This window comes from Chlorocebus sabaeus, chromosome 9, assembly GCF_047675955.1.
Source record: "Chlorocebus sabaeus isolate Y175 chromosome 9, mChlSab1.0.hap1, whole genome shotgun sequence".
Classification (NCBI taxonomy): Eukaryota; Metazoa; Chordata; class Mammalia; order Primates; family Cercopithecidae; genus Chlorocebus; species Chlorocebus sabaeus.
Window position 1 is genome coordinate 134,935,286 of NC_132912.1, and position 16,910 is coordinate 134,952,195.

Genomic DNA, 16,910 nt, shown 5'->3' on the forward strand with positions numbered 1-16,910 from the left:
GTTTTGCCCCCAAGGAGACTGTTGGTAATGTCTGGAGACATTTGTGGTTGCCACACCTGGGGGTGGGTGGTACCTCTGGCATCTATTGGAGAAAGGCTGGAGGTGTACAATACCCTGCAAAGCAGGGACACTGCCACCCCTACAGACTGCCTGGTCCCACGTGTCAGTAGAGCAGGGCTAGACCTGTGTTTATGTTTGGCAACAGACCATTTGTGTGCCCATGTTGTAAATTTAAGTGTATCTGTATTGAAGTTGCCCCTGAAAGATAAGAAAAATGAAGAAACTTGATGGATATTTTGGAGATAGTCATTTAATTCTCTGCTTTTTAAATTTTTTTGTTTTGTTTTGCTTTAAAGGCATTTGAAAACTCTGCTTTTAGAAAGAAATCCTATCAAAATGTTACCTGTGGAGCTGGGTAAGTAATAAAACAATAAAAAGATGATTTTAAAATGCTATCTTTTGAACTTACCAGACCTTGTAATGGAAGTATCAGGCATGACAAAGGAGGGTAAGCTAGATATTTTTAAAATCCTTCCTACTTCTAGGACTAAGAAAACGTAGCTCTCAAGAGCTGTTGATATAGCACGTACTGTTCATATGGAGGTGTGACATGTGAGCCTTGTGTGAGGCACAGTCACACAGGTAAGGAAACCGAAGGCCCGGCACACACCTCTGCAGGCCCCGCGTGCTGTCTCCGCTGCATCTCACTGGCCTTCCTGTGAAGTTTGACCCCTTACATATGTTCCTAGGCCTCATCATGAGCACTTGTCTAGACCTCGGAATCTAAACACTCAAAACCAAAGGCATACGCTGACAGACAAATCAAACAAGCATAAACTATCACAGAAGCAAGTTTTATGACCTTTAAAATAACTAGCAGAAACAGTATAAATTTGTCTGACTAGTAGCCCAGGAAAAATGTCTAAAATTCTGAAGGCATTTCTATTATGAACTTGAAGAGCATTTTGGAGAACTAATTTATGAGTACTCGTTTATTGATAGTTGCTACAATGTGGACAGTATAAAAACAGACACGTATACACATGGTTACGTAAAAGTAAAAACATTAAGATTTTATAGCTTTGATTTTATTATTAGCCATGAATCGGGTAAAACTCACCAGTTTAAAAGAACAGTTGAGGCCGGGCGCAGTGGCTCAAGCCTGTAATCCCAGCACTTTGGGAGGCCGAGACGGGCGGATCACGAGGTCAGGAGATCGAGACCATCCTGGCTAACATGGTGAAACCCTGTCTCTACTAAAAAATACAAAAAACTAGCCGGGCGAGGTGGCGGGCGCCTGTAGTCCCGGCTACTCGGGAGGCTGAGGCAGGAGAATGGCGTAAACCCAGGAGGCGGAGATTGCAGTGTACTGAGATCTGGCCACTACACTCCAGCCTGGGCGACAGAGCGAGACTCCGTCTCAAAAAAAAAAAGAAAGAAAGAAAGAAAGAAAAGAGCAGTTGAGACCATGCATAGTGGCTCATGCCTGTAATCTCAGCACCTTGGGGCACCAAGGCGGGAGGATCCTCTGAAGCCAGGAGTTTGAAACCAGCCTGGGTAACACAGTGAGACCCCATCTCTACAAAAAGTAAAATCAAATAAAATTAGCCAGGTGCAGTAGTGTGTACCTGTGTTCGTAGGTACTTAGGAGGCTGAGGGGGGAGGCTAACTTGAGCCCGGGACTTCAAGGCTGCAGTGAGCTCTGATTGCACCACTGTACTCCAACCTGGACGACAGGGTGAGACCCTCTCCCTAAAAAAACAAAAAAAAAACCCACAAAAGAACAGTTGGGTTAAATTGTGCCTTTGTAAATGGAACAAGTTATGGCTGGAACCCTTACACAGGTTTAGAGAAAACAGAATAACAAATTTATACCTCAAAGAACAGAGAGAGAATTTACACTTTTTAAAGAAGGAGTTTGGGTGTGTTTGAAGACTAAAAATGGATGACAAGATAATACAAAGTCACTTGCCACAGGATTTGATGAGGAAACTAATTTCATTTAGATAGGTAGCTTCTAGTTTAGTCTCTGTTTTCCAACTGGACCATGGAGCTCAGGGCAGAGCCCATTAACGGACAGGGCCAATAAAGCGTCTGCACTTTTTAGATCCTAATACTTACCCATGTGAAAAGCAAGCTCAACTGAAAGGCAGAACAAATACCCCAAATCTAAGCATCCGTCTTTCACACTGAACCCTGGCTCCCGCAAACTGGGAAACTCCACAGGACTAGGGCCCCTGCAGTGCTTTCCCAGTGCTCCTCATTCCAAGGACTTCACCCTGAGCCTGGGGAGTGACCCAGCCCCCATCAGTCCACTGCCCACCATGGGAGCCTTATCAATCTCAGTGGCCATCATTTCCACAGCCTCCAAGTGTTCAAATAATTTCCATTTTTACTGACATTTAACATTTGTGGAGCCCTTGTATTTTGTTTTCTTCTAATTAAACACGATTTTCTTCATTCGCTTGAACATATTTAAATGGCTACTTTGAAGTCTTTGTTAAACCCAACATCTGGGCCTCCTCAAAGACAGTTTCCATTGTCTGCTCTTTTCCTGCGTGTAGGGTACCTTTTCCTTTTCTTTGCATGTCTTGTAGTTTTATGTTGAAAATGGGCATTTTAGATAATATAGCAACTTTGTATTCTGAATTTTACAGAATTGTGATGGTGGTTGTGGCTGCTTCTGTTTGTTTGATTTTATTTATTTGTTTTTTGGTAACTATCCTGGTCTTAATTTGTGGAATCTGTCTCCTGCAGAGTTACCTTTAAAGCAGATCTTTGACTCTGTTAACATCATTGTACCCCAAATACTGAACAGAATCATATTTTAAAATGTGAAAAGTTACTATTATTTGTTCCTCATTTTCATTGCAAGAATGGTATATAAAATGCTGGCAGTTTTTTTTCTCCACTGCAGGGAGTGTAACCACGCTGAAAGCACTGAACTTAAGACACTGCCCTCTGGAATTCCCTCCGCAGCTCATTGTGCAGAAGGGATTGGTGGCTATCCAGCGCTTCCTGCGGATGTGGGCAGTAGAACACTCTCTCCCCAGAAATCCAGCTTCTCAAGGTTCGTAGGAGGTGATTTACGACAAATCACATTAACGTTGAAGTTGCAGCTTTTTAAAATCAGGTTAGAACCTGTCTTCTCTTTAATAACATCCTGAGAAGTACAGGAGCCATGCGTCCTCTGCGGAGTGGACACAGTGGACGCTGATCTCAGGCCAACCCAGTCACCTCTGTGTCTTTTCCTTGGTTCTGTAAATCTGGGCACGTTATGGATCCTGTCTTGAGTGGATTTTGGTAGAATTTTATTGTGATCGATCAAATGAAACAGTTATCACCTCCAAGCCACCCACAGGCAGCTGCTTCAGGAGTGACTCGATGCTCCATTAGACACTCGACGCTCCGTTAGACACTCGACACTCCATTAGACAGTGATTTTAAAATAAGCACAATGAAATAGTCCTCCTTTCTAACGAGGTACAAGGAAATTGGCAGGAAAATGACCCTGTAGACACGTTTTATCTAATCACCTCCTCCTCGGTGGGTGCTCACTAACCTGTTCCATTCTTTCAACATACTGACCAGCCAGGTATTTTCAGATGCTCATGATGTGTTCTGGTCTTGAGTATGCATTCTAGTTACACTTGGAAAAAGTAAAGTTAAATGGTGATAAAGGAGAATCATAATGAAGGCTCGCCAAAAAAGTGCATATTCTGAAATATTTTCAGAATATTTAAAATTTTACTATTTGTGATGTACTTTGATACTTAAGAAAAATGCATATGTTTGGAACAATTAGCCGAGATAATTATATATATGTTGTAATTGAATTGTGTAAATAATTAGGTCTTTGTAAATAACTGACCTTGCACTTTTGACCCAGATGGCCTCTATTTGGAAATTATTTTAAATGATTAAGAATCAGCAGTTGGCCCTGTGCTTGCTGAGTTGTTTGTAAACATATTTTAACCAGGTTGTAGCATCCTCCGTTGGTGCATCGCACTGAAGCCGCCTGGCTCTGGCACCCTTGACCCTGACGCTGCCAGGATGTTGTGATAAGAATAGAAAAAGAAAATTAGCCGCTGGACTGGAAGTGTGGAGGGCACTGGGCACCTGGCAGGAGTGGGGACAGGTAGCTGAGGGCATGGGGTGGCAGAGGAGAGGTAGGACCAGGACCTGGAGACAGCCGGGACAAGGATGGAGGGGCAGAACCGTCAGGCACAGCCGGAGCCAGGACGTAGGGGGCTCAGGGGACACAGGCTCCGCTGGAGGATCAGGATAAAAAAGAGAAGTTGAAGGTTCATTCTGATTGAAGGAGACTAAAGGAATAGGAAACTGGATGTGATGCTTCATCCTAAATTGGATCCTGGGCCAGGACAAATATGATACAGGACATTACTGGGACAGTTATCAAGACGTGAGGAAGGCCAGCCAGTGAATGACAGAAGTCAGCGATGGGACGCTTCTGGTTTTGGTGAATCGCCATGGTGATGTGTGAGTGTCTCCATCTGAGGGTGGAAGAGCAGGATGTCTGAAGTTACCCTTGAGTGTTTTAGGAAATGCATGAGCACCCCCAGACAGAGGGGCAGGGGCGGGCAGTCTCACGGGGGCAGACAGCCTCGGGGGCCAGGCAGCAGCGGCTGCTGATGGAGTGCAGGGCCCACCAACTTCTCAGCAGAGTTCTTGCAACTTTTCTGTAAGTTTGAAAAAAATACATTAAGTGACTGGTCAAAAATAAATATTTTCTAACTCTTCTCTATTAGTTTTTAGGGCCACCTGGAGTGATTTTTCAGTTACTATGTACATTTTTAGCACTTTGCCCTTTCAATTACTTTAAAACGTCTTTTTGCTGGCCAGGCACGGTGGCTCACACCTGTAATCCCAGCACTTTGGGAGGCTGAGGTGGGCGGATCGTGAGGTCGGGAGATCGAGACCATCCTGGCTAACACGGTGAAACCCCATCTCTACTAAAAATACAAAAAATTAGCCGGGTGTGGTGGCCGGCGCCTATAGTCCCAGCTACTCAGGAGACCGAGGCAGGAGAATGGCGTGAACCTGCGAGCCGGAGCTTGCAGTGAGCCAAGATGGTGCCACTGCACTCCAGCCTGGGTGACAGAGTGAGATTCCATCTTTTTTTTTAAAAAAAAAAAAAAAAGTCTTTTTGCCGGTATCTCATTTTTCCTGTCTGCTTACATTTTCATGAATTTCAGATTTGTCTCTGGCCCCAACCACAGGCAGATTGTTCAAATATGCATGTTTCTAGTCACTTGTGCCCCAGGGGAAGTTTTACAGCTTATTAGGACATTTTGAAGCATGTTTGCCCATTTTTTAAAACTTTTCCTTTCAAACTGAAGACCTTGAGCATGCAGCAGTCAGGGGCGTGTGGCAGCCAGGGCGTGATGTCCATGCACCGGTGTCCACTGCGATGGCCACCTGGGGTCTCACTCAGCCTTCAGGTCGTGATGGGCACGTGCTGGGAGAAGACTGGCCACTAGGTCCCAGTGGCTCCCGAAGTGCCTGGAGCACCTCCCTGAAGTCATGTTTTGAGAAAGTCAACAAAAGCATCACCAAACAAGAAAAGCAGGCATAATGGGCTAAACATTACTTAGAAATAAAGATTCTAAGTGATCTGAGGGGAAGCAGAAATGTTGATTAAATGTGGCGAGATTACCCTGTGTACACATACAAAAAGTCCCTACAAAGTGGTAAGGCCTGTGTGGGAAGGTCACGCGTGTCTGGCGGGGCCTGCGTGGGAGGGTCAGGTGCGCCCGGCGGGGCCTGCGTGGGAGGGTCAGGTGCACCCGGCGGGGTCTGCGTGGGAGGGTCCCTGTGTGCTTCTGGCAGTGTTGTTTCCATTCCCTCCACGTGTAACTGCTTTGCGTGCCGTAGCATAGAGGCCTAGCATGGTGCAGGTGCGGTGACAGAATTGTTTGGACTGACAGGGAATGTGGTGGCCATGGAGGATCTGGGCACCCCACCCCTCACCATCCAGGCGCTCTTCACAGAGAGGCGCCATCACTGGCTTTTTGAGTGAGTCACAGAGGAATGGCGTTGATGGTAGCTGCTAAAGCGGTTTCTTCCTCTACCAGAGGCTCCACCGGGTAAAGAGATGACCCTCCATGACCTCCCGAGCCCAGGATCAGAGTTGTCCGGAGGCCACGCGTCTAACGAAGGAGCTGTGAACGCTCAGGGCCCAGAGGGGGCTGTGATGAAAGAGAAGGCCGGCTTTCTGCCGCCTGTGGAAAAGCCAGACCTGAGTGAGCTCAGGAAGTCCGCTGACTCCTCAGAGCACTGGCCCAGCGAGGAGGAGATCAGACGCTTTTGGAAGCTGAGGCAGGAGATTGTTGAGCACGTGAAGGCAGACACTCTGGGAAATCAGCTTTTACCAAGGGAATTACCTCCAAATCTCAAGGCGGCCTTGAACAGTGAGAAAGAACTGCCAAAGCCAAGACACGTTTTCAGGTAAAACTTAAAAGCAACAGGGGATTTTCTTGATCTTTACGAATTCATACAATTATTTTAAATTATGTTTTAAAACATCAGGTCCAGCTTTTAAAGTGTCCCTCCACATTGCCGCTGTTTACTGTGCGGCAAGTGCCGGTCCCGGGTTTAGGGTAATGGGGACCTGCATCAAGCCCAGCGCATCTGCGTCAGAGCCCAGTCCATTCAGAAGCTGAGTTTGCCAAGGTTGAGGATGCGCCTGGGGAAAAGAAACACAAGTGACAGTAAGATCTATGGCCTGTGCTTTCTCCAGAGAGAGCTTTGAGGATGTCAGCGTTTAAAGGAGAAACAATGGGCAGCAGGGGAAGGAGGAAAAAAAAGTAAAAGTGGGGGCAGGTGGTGAGCCAAGTGGTCACATTCCTGTGGGGCTTCGATCAGCGCTCACTGAATCCACATTTTACCTGTGAAAAGAGAGGAGTTGGGGGAAAGGTCAGTTAGGCAGAAAATAAACGGCAGCTGCCTGGGGACAAAAGGAAGGCAGTCACTGTGCGGCCCACTTCCCAAGCTTACCTTTCCCTTTGGCACAGTGAGTTTGGGGCCGAGCTTTTATTTTCCTTCTACACCCAGGGCGAGGGTCCCTGAGAACAGGCTCTGCAGAGGCTGCATGAGAGAAACACTGAGTCATGGGTGCGGCAGGGCGTGCGCCTACACATACAGGAGGTGTGTATCTGTGGTGCGCGTGTGCGTGCCTGTGTGTGTATAAATATCTAGAGAGAATGCTGTAAAGTAACAGTTGGTGAATCTAGATCATGCATTCTCAAGAGGCACATTGTCATAGCCAAGGGCACAACCATGGCTTAAGGGGGGTGCAGATTTTGGGAGGCTGTGGTGGTCTGTGGTCCCTCAGGCTCCACGCAGCAGCCAGCATAGCAGGCGCACGATGGCACCAGACCTTCCTGGAGGCGTCGGCATGGAGCGCTGACGGCCCTGATCTTTCAGCTGTCCTGTAGGTTTGAACATTCAAAACAGAACAAAACAAACCTTGGAAGCATTACTAACAAATTAAGTGTAGGATGTCCTGGCAGCACGCACGGCAGGTTCCCAGTTACAGCGAGGCCTCGGAGGCTCCAACACCCTCGTGATGTTCTCAGTCCACACAGTTGCACAGTGAAAGGGCAGGAATATGCTGGGCCTGCTGCTGAGAATCCTCCTTTCTCCCCTTCTCCTTTCATTTATTTATTTGTTGTTAGGAACTCTAATAATAGTTAATCCAAGTGAATTGTGGTATGCTTATTAGTAGTACTTACACTTCGATCAATACATCAGATTTGGATACTAGACCCTAGCCTTCGGAGATTGCTTTGGGTGGCTTGGGAAGTTGGAGCAGAGAACTGGAGCCTCTGGCAGGAAGCCTCAACCTGGAGCCCGTGCCCCATGGTTGGGTGGGCCCTGAATGTTGTCTTCTCCCTCTGCTGCCTCTGCCCAGAGTGAGCCATAGAGAGCCACTCTGCCTCAGCTTTCCCACGGGGGTGGTTGTGATGTCACATGCATTATCGGGGCCTCAGTTTCCCCACTTGGTCGGGTTGTCGTGGGGTCATAGGTATTAAGGAGAAGCTCTGAGATTATGGCCCTGGTCCACACTCGGAATGGTGGCCCTTCCTGAGGGTCTGGGACTCGGGAAGCTGGCGCTGTTCTGTGTTCTCTGGCTGGGGAGCAGTGGGCATGGTGGGAGCAGCAGGCCCAGTCCAAGGTGACTCGCGTGGCCTGGGCCTGTTTATGAGGCTGAGTGGTCGTATCCAAAATACTTGCAAGAAACGTAATGTTATGTAAAAATCATAGGTAAATAATGGTCTGGTCCTGAAATCCCACAATTATAATGGGAGGGAATAAAAGCATTCTGAAGTCATCAGACATGGAGCTGGAGTATGACGGAGCATCACTGCCCCAGCCTAATTCTGACAACATCCAGCAGGCCTTCCTCTGGGGCAGCTCCTCCACACTCCTCCGGACCCTGAGACCACAAGGGGAAACCTGGTGTTCCATAGAGCCCGGGCCACCTGCCCTTCCAAAAGCAGCAAGTTAAATCAAGGCCAGTGCCCACCATGCAGCCCAGGTGACCCGTCTCAGAGCGCAGGCCGCGCCTGCCTTCTCTGCTCTGCTGGGATAGTCACTGCTGTTCCCGTGCAGACGGGGAAGACGAGGGTGGGAGGTCGTGCAGCGTGGGGGCAGGGGAGCGGGCCAGCCTCCTGGGACGTGGCCACCAGGCATGATGCTTGGTTGTGACCTCCCAAGATGTGCTGCTGGTGTGAGGCTTGCACAGGGCAGGCCTGGAATGGGATGGGCCTTTCTCCTCTGGGCGAGGTGTTGGTTCTGGAGGGAAGACTAGGCAGGGCTTCCAGTTGTGTTTCTCAAGCTGCTTTGGTGCAAGGGTCGTGGCGAGGAGGTGTCACGTTCTGGAACCTGGCTGGCTGTCAGTCCTGGGCTCAGAGCCCCTATCTTTGGCCTGGTTTTCCCCAGGCGTTTTCCCTGGGAGGAAACACTGGGGCATACCTATCAGCTCCCTCTCTTGGGCAGGGAGAGGGAGTCCCCAGCACCGTGAGACCCCACGGTGTTACTGGCTGCCCCCTCTGCTGTCCTGCGGGCTTCCCTCAAGGGGGACCCAGTATCTGACCCTGCCTGAATGTGTGTATGGAGGCCAGGCGCCTTCTGATGGCCTTGCCTGGCCCGCCCCTGCTCCCACATCACCCAGCAGCGGGATTCCGATCTGCTGCAGCGTCACCCCGTGCACCTGAACTCCAGGCATGTCACATCCTCCAGCCCGGGTGAGCTGCTGGCCAGGACCCCTGCTTCTGTGGGCATCTGTCCAGCTCAGACAGGGGGTGGCATTGGTCTCAAGCAGGTCAGGTGCAGCTGCCGAGGCTGCATGTCCTTCAGGTGCATTTCCCAGGCTGACTGTCAAGCGTCCCGGGAAAGTAGCTGGCTGGCAGTGGGCGCATTGGGACAATGTCGTGCTGCCATCCATGCATCTTCATTACATGTCCTGAAATCAACAGTCAAGACTGTGGCCTCTGTGGGGTGACTGCGGGTTCTGGTCGTGGTAGTTGTTCTGACGAGCAGATGAGCCACAGGCCCTCCTTTTACATTTCACACGTTGTATGAGTTACCGTCACAGGGTTTTGTTAAACATTCGGCTAAAAACACTCTAATTTTAGAAGGAACATGGCCTCCTCCACGGACATCTTACCCGACCTCTTGTCACCGTACCAAATGGCGATCCGAGCAAAAAGACTGGAAGAGAGCCGAGCGGCGGCGCTCCGAGAGCTCCGGGAGAAGCAGGCTCTGATGGAGCAGCAGAGACGGTGAGTCCACACAAGGCGGGGGTCCGCGCAGCCGGCCCAGTGCACCTGGAGCTGGGGCTGGGCTGTGATTTTATGGCAGCGCTTGTGGAAGTGTTTAGTTAGTTCTGCCCTCACTGATGCTGATCCAGGATCCGTCTCCTCCTCACCTGGAAGCCAGGCCACACGTGCCCCTGTGGTCTGCAGCGCCGTGCATGGGCTCGTTTGTTTGCAGCCCTGAGGCCTCCGTGTGGGGCAGGTGCGGTGCTCATGGTCTGCAGGGCCTTGCATGCATGGGCTCCCTTGTTCGCAGCCCCGAGGCCTCCATGTGGGGCAGGCGCAGGTGCAGTGCTTGTGGTCACCCGCTTGTGTCCGTCTTTGCCCTGGCTTCCTCACGACACCTGCCTGCTTGCTTGTCCTTTTCCCTCGTTTCTTGTTTTTCCTCAGTCCTCTCCTCCTCACTTTCCCTGGAGTGTCCCAGGCCCTGACATAGTCGTCGGGGAGGTTCATTCTTGTGTTGCTGTGACTGCCACCAGTGCCACCACCTTGTGAGGCGTGTCGGCCAACGTGCTCAGTGTCCTCAGTGTCTTCTCTGTCCTCCAGCTCCACTGACCACCTGGCTCCACCCATCCCTGGGCCCCAGGAGTCCGGCCGGCATTTACCGCAGCCATAGCACCCCTGTGGCCCTCACTTGGTGGTTGGCTTTGGCCAGTGGGGGCTCCCAGCAGGAGGCCAAGGAGGAAGAGGAGAGTGAGGGCCTCGTCTTTACTTGCCCGGCTTCTCTCTGAGCTGCCTGGAGCTGGCCGAGTCCAGCCTCTCCCTCCTTCTGGGTTCCGGCAATCTCTCCTTCCCTGGTCTGTCCTGCGGATAGCTGCAGCCCAGCCCTGACTGGCACAGGGCTCCTGCACTGCCCCTGTGGCTCACCTGCTCGCTCCCCAGCGTGAATGAACCCTCCTAAAGCCCCCGTTGCGTGTGTGCTGTTTTCTCTGGGACCGTGTTGAGCACCAGATTCTGTGACTGTCCACAGCGGTCACCTGATGTCCAGACAGACAGTGTAGTTGGTTGGTTTTTTTTCAGTAACAATGTGAGTGAGGTGAAGGCCTCTGAGCTGGTCCCCTGCCCTAGGCTGTCGTGTTGATGGGCAGGGGTGAGGCTGGCTGTCGTGTTGATGGGCAGGGGTGAGGCTGGCTGTCGTGTTGATGGGCAGGGGTGAGGCTGGCTGTCGTGTTGATGGGCAGGGGTGAGGCTGGCTGTCGTGTTGATGGGCAGGGGTGAGGCTGGCTGTCGTGTTGATGGGCAGGGGTGAGGCTGGCTGTCGTGTTGATGGGCAGGGGTGAGGCTGACTGGCTGCTCTAGGGCTGCCCTAGTACATGGGGGAGTGGTCTGGGCTGCTCCAGAAAGCCCATCACTGTGGGACCAGGTCTCGCCAGCCACAGGCCACAGCTGCCAGGGCCCGGGGAGCACTGGGAAGGCTTTCCTTTGGTGCCCATCAGTCGCCCCACACTGTCCCTCGGGGTAGCTCTACAGAGCCGGGCCCGTCCCTCACTGCGAGGTGAGCCCCTCAGGACCAGCCCTGCCTGTCGAGCGTGCCAGCTGCCCTCCCCTCTCTGTGTGCCCCAGCAGGCACCGCCCTTCCCTGCTGCAGGCGGGTCCCACTCCTGTTCGGCTCTGCCAATTTCAGGGTACCATTTTCTGAAGTGGGCGGTCCGGATACCTGCCCCGTTGACTCCTCAGGTATCACCTGCCCTGCCAGGAGGCTGCCTGTGGGAGTCCCACTCATCCTCACCCTCTTGGCCATGGCTGTGATGGAGGTGATTGTGGTGAGACCTTCCGCAGGCACAGCCCCTGCCTTAGGCTCTTGGGGCACCACCAACTGGAGTGGGCAGAAAGGGCCTCTCACCCCCAGACGTCAGGCTCGTCCCACACCTTCATGGAAGAGAAGCTCTTGGATACAAAGAGCAAGTGAACCCTCTCTTCTTTATTTTTCTGCCTGGAGCCCAGAGCCAGTGTCCTGCAGTCTCCTAGTGAGCAGCTCCGCAGGCCTGTTCAGAGGGTCCAGACCCAGCAGAGCCGGCTCCTTCACATCAACCCTGTGAACAGCGTCACCCCTTTGCGTGACCAGAAGACAGTGACACTAAGTGGGGGCCCTCATCCAGGAGCGCAGCAGGGCCAGTGCCACACACGGTGCTGAGTGGGGACATGGGGGACAACCTGGCTGGGGCTGGGGGTTGGGGCCTGGGACCCACTTAGGCAGGTGTTAGGACATGGCCTTACCTGAGGCAGCTGGTGAGACCACCTGTGCCCTGAGGTGGCACCAGGGGAGGACACGGCCAGGCTCTGATTCCTGGCAGCACTGACTCAGGATGGAGCCCTCAGCAGGAAGGTGGTCAGAGGTGGACTGTGGGCCGGGTGGAGCCTAGGAGGGCTGAGCTGCTGTGACCGCAAGGAAGGAAGAGCAGAGGTCGGGTGGAGGCGTCTGGGAAAGCCCAGGCTAGGGCCCAGGCATCCAGGATGATGATGGGAGAGACAAGAGGAGGCCAGATCTGGGGGCAGGATGGAGAGGGGGTACCAACCACAGGAGTCCTGTATGCTGGAGATGTGGCCTTCCAGGGGTGGAGCCCTGGGCCTGGGCAACGGCTCTTGGGGACCTGATTCCACCCCAGCCACACACAAGAAGCCCAGCCCAGCCGCAGATGTGGGCATTACTCGGGATGTTCACAGTCCTAGGCGACGAGCTGTAAGGAAGGAGCATGTGACTCTGGCTCAGGATTGGGGAGGCCTGCAGATGCCTGTTTTTGTCTTATTTTATTTTAATTTTTATTTTATTTTTTGAGACGGAGTCTTGCTCTGTCACCCAGGCTGGAGTGCAGTGGCGCAATCTTGGCTCTCTGCAACCTCCGCCTCCCGGGTTCCAGTGATTCTCCTGTCTCAGCCTCCCGAGTAGCTGGGACTACAGGCACCTGCTACTACACCTGGCTAATTTTTTGTATTTTTAGTAGAGATGGGGTTTCACTGTGTTAGGCAGGATGGTATCGATCTCCTGACCTTGTGATCCGCCCGCCTCAGCCAGATGCCTGTTTTTAAAAGTGAAACTCAAGTGTCTGATGGGAGAGACTTAGAGACAGGCATTTAGATCTTCCACAGACAGACCTTATGTCGACAAGTACCTGCAGCCAGGCACCCCCACCCGTCGTGCAGTGCTTGCGGTGGCAGTCCCAGCTGGTGCCCTTACCTGAAAGGGGTCGTGATGCCTTTTCCTCGGTCACTGGGTGGGGCTGGCCCCCAGCGTCAGTCACTGCTGGCAGCACCAACACACAGAGCTTCGGGATAGAACCCGGCATTCCCGGCTCTGCCCAGATGTGCCGGGAGGAAGAGGCTGTGGTTCAGACTCCCACCCAGGGCATGCACACCCCCAGCCTGTGCCCCCTGGAGACAGGTGCACCACAAGCTGTAAAATGACAGAGAAATCCTGTAGCCTTGGCTCAAAGCTGCCTGTAACTTATGACATTAACCTTCCCTTTCTCCAGAGAGAAAAGGGCACTGCAGGAGTGGAGAGAGCGAGCCCAGAGGATGAGGAAGAGGAAGGAAGAGCTCAGCAAACTCCTGCCTCCGAGGAGGAGCATGGTACGGCAGGCATGGGTGGCGACCGGGCACTAGTCCAGTCCCGGGGGTGGGTGGGTGCTCACACGCATCCCTGTCTGTGGAGGATGAGCCCAGACCTGGGAGGAAGCTGCTTGTGCAGGCTGCTGGCTGGTGGGGCTGGGTTGGAGTGCAGCATCCAGAACCATTGCTCACTGCCCAGCCGGAGGGGACAGCTTCCTGCCCCAGCCTTGAGGGCTTGCCTCTCGGCTCACTGACTTTTGCCTCCTGTCTGAGGAATTAGAAGCTCAAAGAGGGAAGGGGAAAAAGATTCAAAAGATAAAAAGCAGCTGAGGTTGAGGTGGGCCCTACAGAGGTCTTTCTGGGCTCCTCACCCTTGGTCTCTGGACCTCAGGGCAGGCAGTTTCCCTAGAAGCCAAGATTGCCAGCTCTCTTAAGCTATGGGACATGGGATATCCCCAGACTGTATGGGGTCTTAGTCCAGCCGGGCACAGGACAGTGGGCACAGGACAGTGGGCACAGAGCTGCGGGCATGGGCCATGGGCACAGAGTGGTGGGAGCTGGTGGCTCCTCCCTCCAGAATGCACCTGGCTTGCTTCTCTGTCCTGTGAGCATAGTTAGGCAAATGTGCCTTTCAGTTTGGTCACAGATGTTTCTTTGGTTCTTTCTTTTAAGAAATGCTCCCTGTGTGTTACTTTGAAAGGCCAGGGGTTGCCTCTGCAGCCCCCTTAGCTGGGGTAAGGCCCCGGAAGGCTTCACCCCACAGCAGAGAGCGTGGTCACGTGGGCCTGCAGGCGTGGACTGCTGGGACAGTTCAGGACTGTTTCCTTTTTTTAACTTTGTGTTGAACTAGTTTTTGACTTACAGGAAAGTTGCAAAAATAGTGTTTCCATCTCCCCCCGGCCCAGCTTCCCTGATGGTGACATCTTACATAACCTCAGAACAAGGCTCAGAGTTAGGAATTCACGGTGTCCAACGTGGTGGATAAACCAGGACTGCACCTCCTCACCCTTCTCAGGGCCTGGGTCCCACAGGACATTCAGTCATCATCTTTGCTGTCACCTTTTTCCTAATTTCCCCAATATGTGGAAAAGTTTAAAAATACATATTTTGCCACTTCCCAGAATAAAAATACTTGCACAATTAGACATCACTAAGAATGCTTTCAGAGCTGAATTATAGCAAAACTATGGGAAACTTAAATGCCAACAGATGGAGACGGCTAAATCGTCACGTCCAGACCATGAGCTCCCTCTGTGGCCGACAGAAGGGTGGTCAGTGACCATATCCACTGGCCTGAAAGTGTCTTGAAGAATCGTTGTAAGTGAAAACAGCACAATTTGCAGGACAGTGCACAAAAACTCACTTTGGTCTGGAAGAATGTACAGCAAAATGGCTGTGGGGAGGGCTGTGGCTCCGGGGAGGGCTGTGGCTCCGGGGAGGGGTCAGTGCTGCCACAGTGTGTGCTTCTGAGTCCTGTGAGCCCATCACAGCGAGAGTGTATGCAGTTTCTTAAAAAAGAAAAAAATAGGTTTTCTAGAAACTCACCCATCATGAGATAGAGCAGTTCAGTCAGCGAGTATCGATGGCCTGCTCTGAGCAGGGAGGGGCCAGGCACAGGCCCTGCCCGTGGGAGCACGCACCTGGTGCAGAGGCAGACCCTCAGCTGTGGCAGCAGGCAGAGCTCCGTGGTAGCTGGCTGCTGTTCTGCACACCCCACCAGGCCCTGGGTGAGGCAGCTGAACGCATGGAGAGGCCTGCTGCTGCCCTGTGCCGCCCTCTGGGCCTGCGCTGCCCCAGGCACTGGTGAGATACTTGGTATGGCCCGGAGTGCTGTCGTCAGAGTCCAAGGGAAAATCTTTGTGCCTAAACGTTCGTATCTAATATACAAAGAATGGCTACTAATTGATTTTAAAAATTTGAGAATCCAGTAGAAGAAATGGGCAAAAAGTATGGCAGGCAGTCCACAGAAGAGGAAATCCAAGCTACCGTAAAGACATGAAAAGATGCTCAGTCTGCGAGGAAGACGTAGGGTGGACGTGAGGTGCAGGCGCCTGTGTGGTCGGCAGGAAGGAGCCGGGGTGGAGCAACGTGGGAGGGAGGGGGGTGGAGCAGCGTGGGAGGGAGGCGGGTGGAGCAGCGTGGGAGGGAGGGGGTGGAGCAGCGTGGGAGGGAGGGGGGTGGAGCAGCGTGGGAGGGAGCCGGGAGGATGGAGCAGCGTGGGAAGGAGCCGGGGTGGTGGAGACTGAGAAGGAGCCGGGGTGGTGGAGCAGCGTGGGAAGGAGCCGGGGTGGTGGAGCAGCGTGGGAAGGAGCCGGGGTGGTGGAGCAGCGTGGGAAGGAGCCGGGGTGGTGGAGACTGGGAAGGAGCCTCGGTGGTGGAGCGTTGGATAGGGCATGGAGGCTGCTGCCACCAGCTGCTCGGAAGGCATCTTTCCAGGTTAAGAACGTGTTCTTCTTTGAACACATTTAGGAGTCCATGTTATAGAAATAAAAGCAATCATATAAGCATGTATATACACAGATGTGTATCTGTGTATTTCAGTTTTGTTGGAGAGACCAGCATAAATAAATAAAACTCCGATTTCCATGTCCCTAACAGGGAAGTGGTTCCAGGCATCCGCCCGGGGGCACAAGCTCCCAAGCTGCCGGCCTCCCAGCTCCCTGCAGCTGGACAGGAGGACACAAGAGGGCGCCACAGCCCCAGGCGGCCGCTGCTGGGTGGATCCCATTGGCCAGTGGCACCCACGGGCTGGGCTGGGTTGGGTGGGCCTGGGGAATCATGGCCACTGGCTTTGCAGCCTGGTCCTGGGGTGTGCCCCCCTGCCCTGCATGTGCTTTTGCCTGTCCGTCTCTGTGAGGTCACACCCCGAGTACATTCGATGGGGTGGGAGCCTTGAGGCTGCAGCTGATGAAAGGGCTGCAGAGCTAAAGCCTGTGGCTGGGTAAAGCCTGGTGCGTCACCTGCTTTGTAAAAAGCAGTGCACTTCTCTTCATGTCGCTCTGAAACCAGCCATGACTTGAGCCCATATTTTGGGCTTCAGATCAATTGCATGTTTGACACTTAACAGATAAACCCTGGCGCAAAGCCCCTTGCACGCCACCAAAGCGGCAGCCTGCTGTAGACTTCACCTGTGTGTTCGTGTTTCTATTTGGTGCTTTGCTTGCTCACTCAAGATCTGGATGTTCGAAAGAGTCTTCCTTCTCTCTATTTTAGAGTGGGAGTAAAGTGCGGATGGGTGGGCTTCCCTCCAAATACAGACTTTTAATGTCTTTTAAAATAAAATCAAATGTCTGATTTTAAAAGAAAAAAACACCCACTGGATTTAGCATTTATTTATTTATTTATTTTTGAGACAGGCTGGAGTGCAGTGGCACAATCTTGGCTCACTGCAACCTCTGCCTCCCAGGTTCAAGCGATTTTCCTGCCTCAACCTCCTGAGTAGCTAGGACTACAGGCGTGCACCACCACACCTGGCTAATTTTTTGTGTTTTTAGTAGAGGCGGGGTTTTGCCATGTTGGCCAGGC

The 16,910-nt window shown here is 52.4% G+C and overlaps 1 protein-coding gene across 12 annotated transcripts in view; it reads left to right on the top strand.

The window, feature by feature from the left end:
* The window catches only part of LRRC27 (leucine rich repeat containing 27), a 49,007-nt gene that overhangs the window by 17,057 nt on the left and 15,040 nt on the right, over window positions 1-16,910 (top strand). For 8 of the 12 annotated variants that reach the window (XR_005244253.2, XR_005244254.2, XM_038009744.2 and 5 more), the window contains exons 4-8: window positions 357-415; window positions 2,918-3,070; window positions 6,096-6,468; window positions 9,660-9,806; window positions 13,310-13,406. Coding sequence is in view for 10 of the 12 variants with exons in the window: in XM_038009744.2 (XP_037865672.2) it covers window positions 357-415; window positions 2,918-3,070; window positions 6,096-6,468; window positions 9,660-9,806; window positions 13,310-13,406 (829 nt within the window). In the remaining 2 variants the exon portion in view is untranslated. Of the gene's footprint in view, window positions 1-356; window positions 416-2,917; window positions 3,071-6,095; window positions 6,469-9,659; window positions 9,807-13,309; window positions 13,407-14,290; window positions 14,531-14,594; window positions 15,471-15,983; window positions 16,561-16,910 lie in introns of those variants that run through there. The other 4 variants (XM_007964461.3, XM_073019474.1, XM_073019475.1 and 1 more) reach the window with 4 other exon arrangements.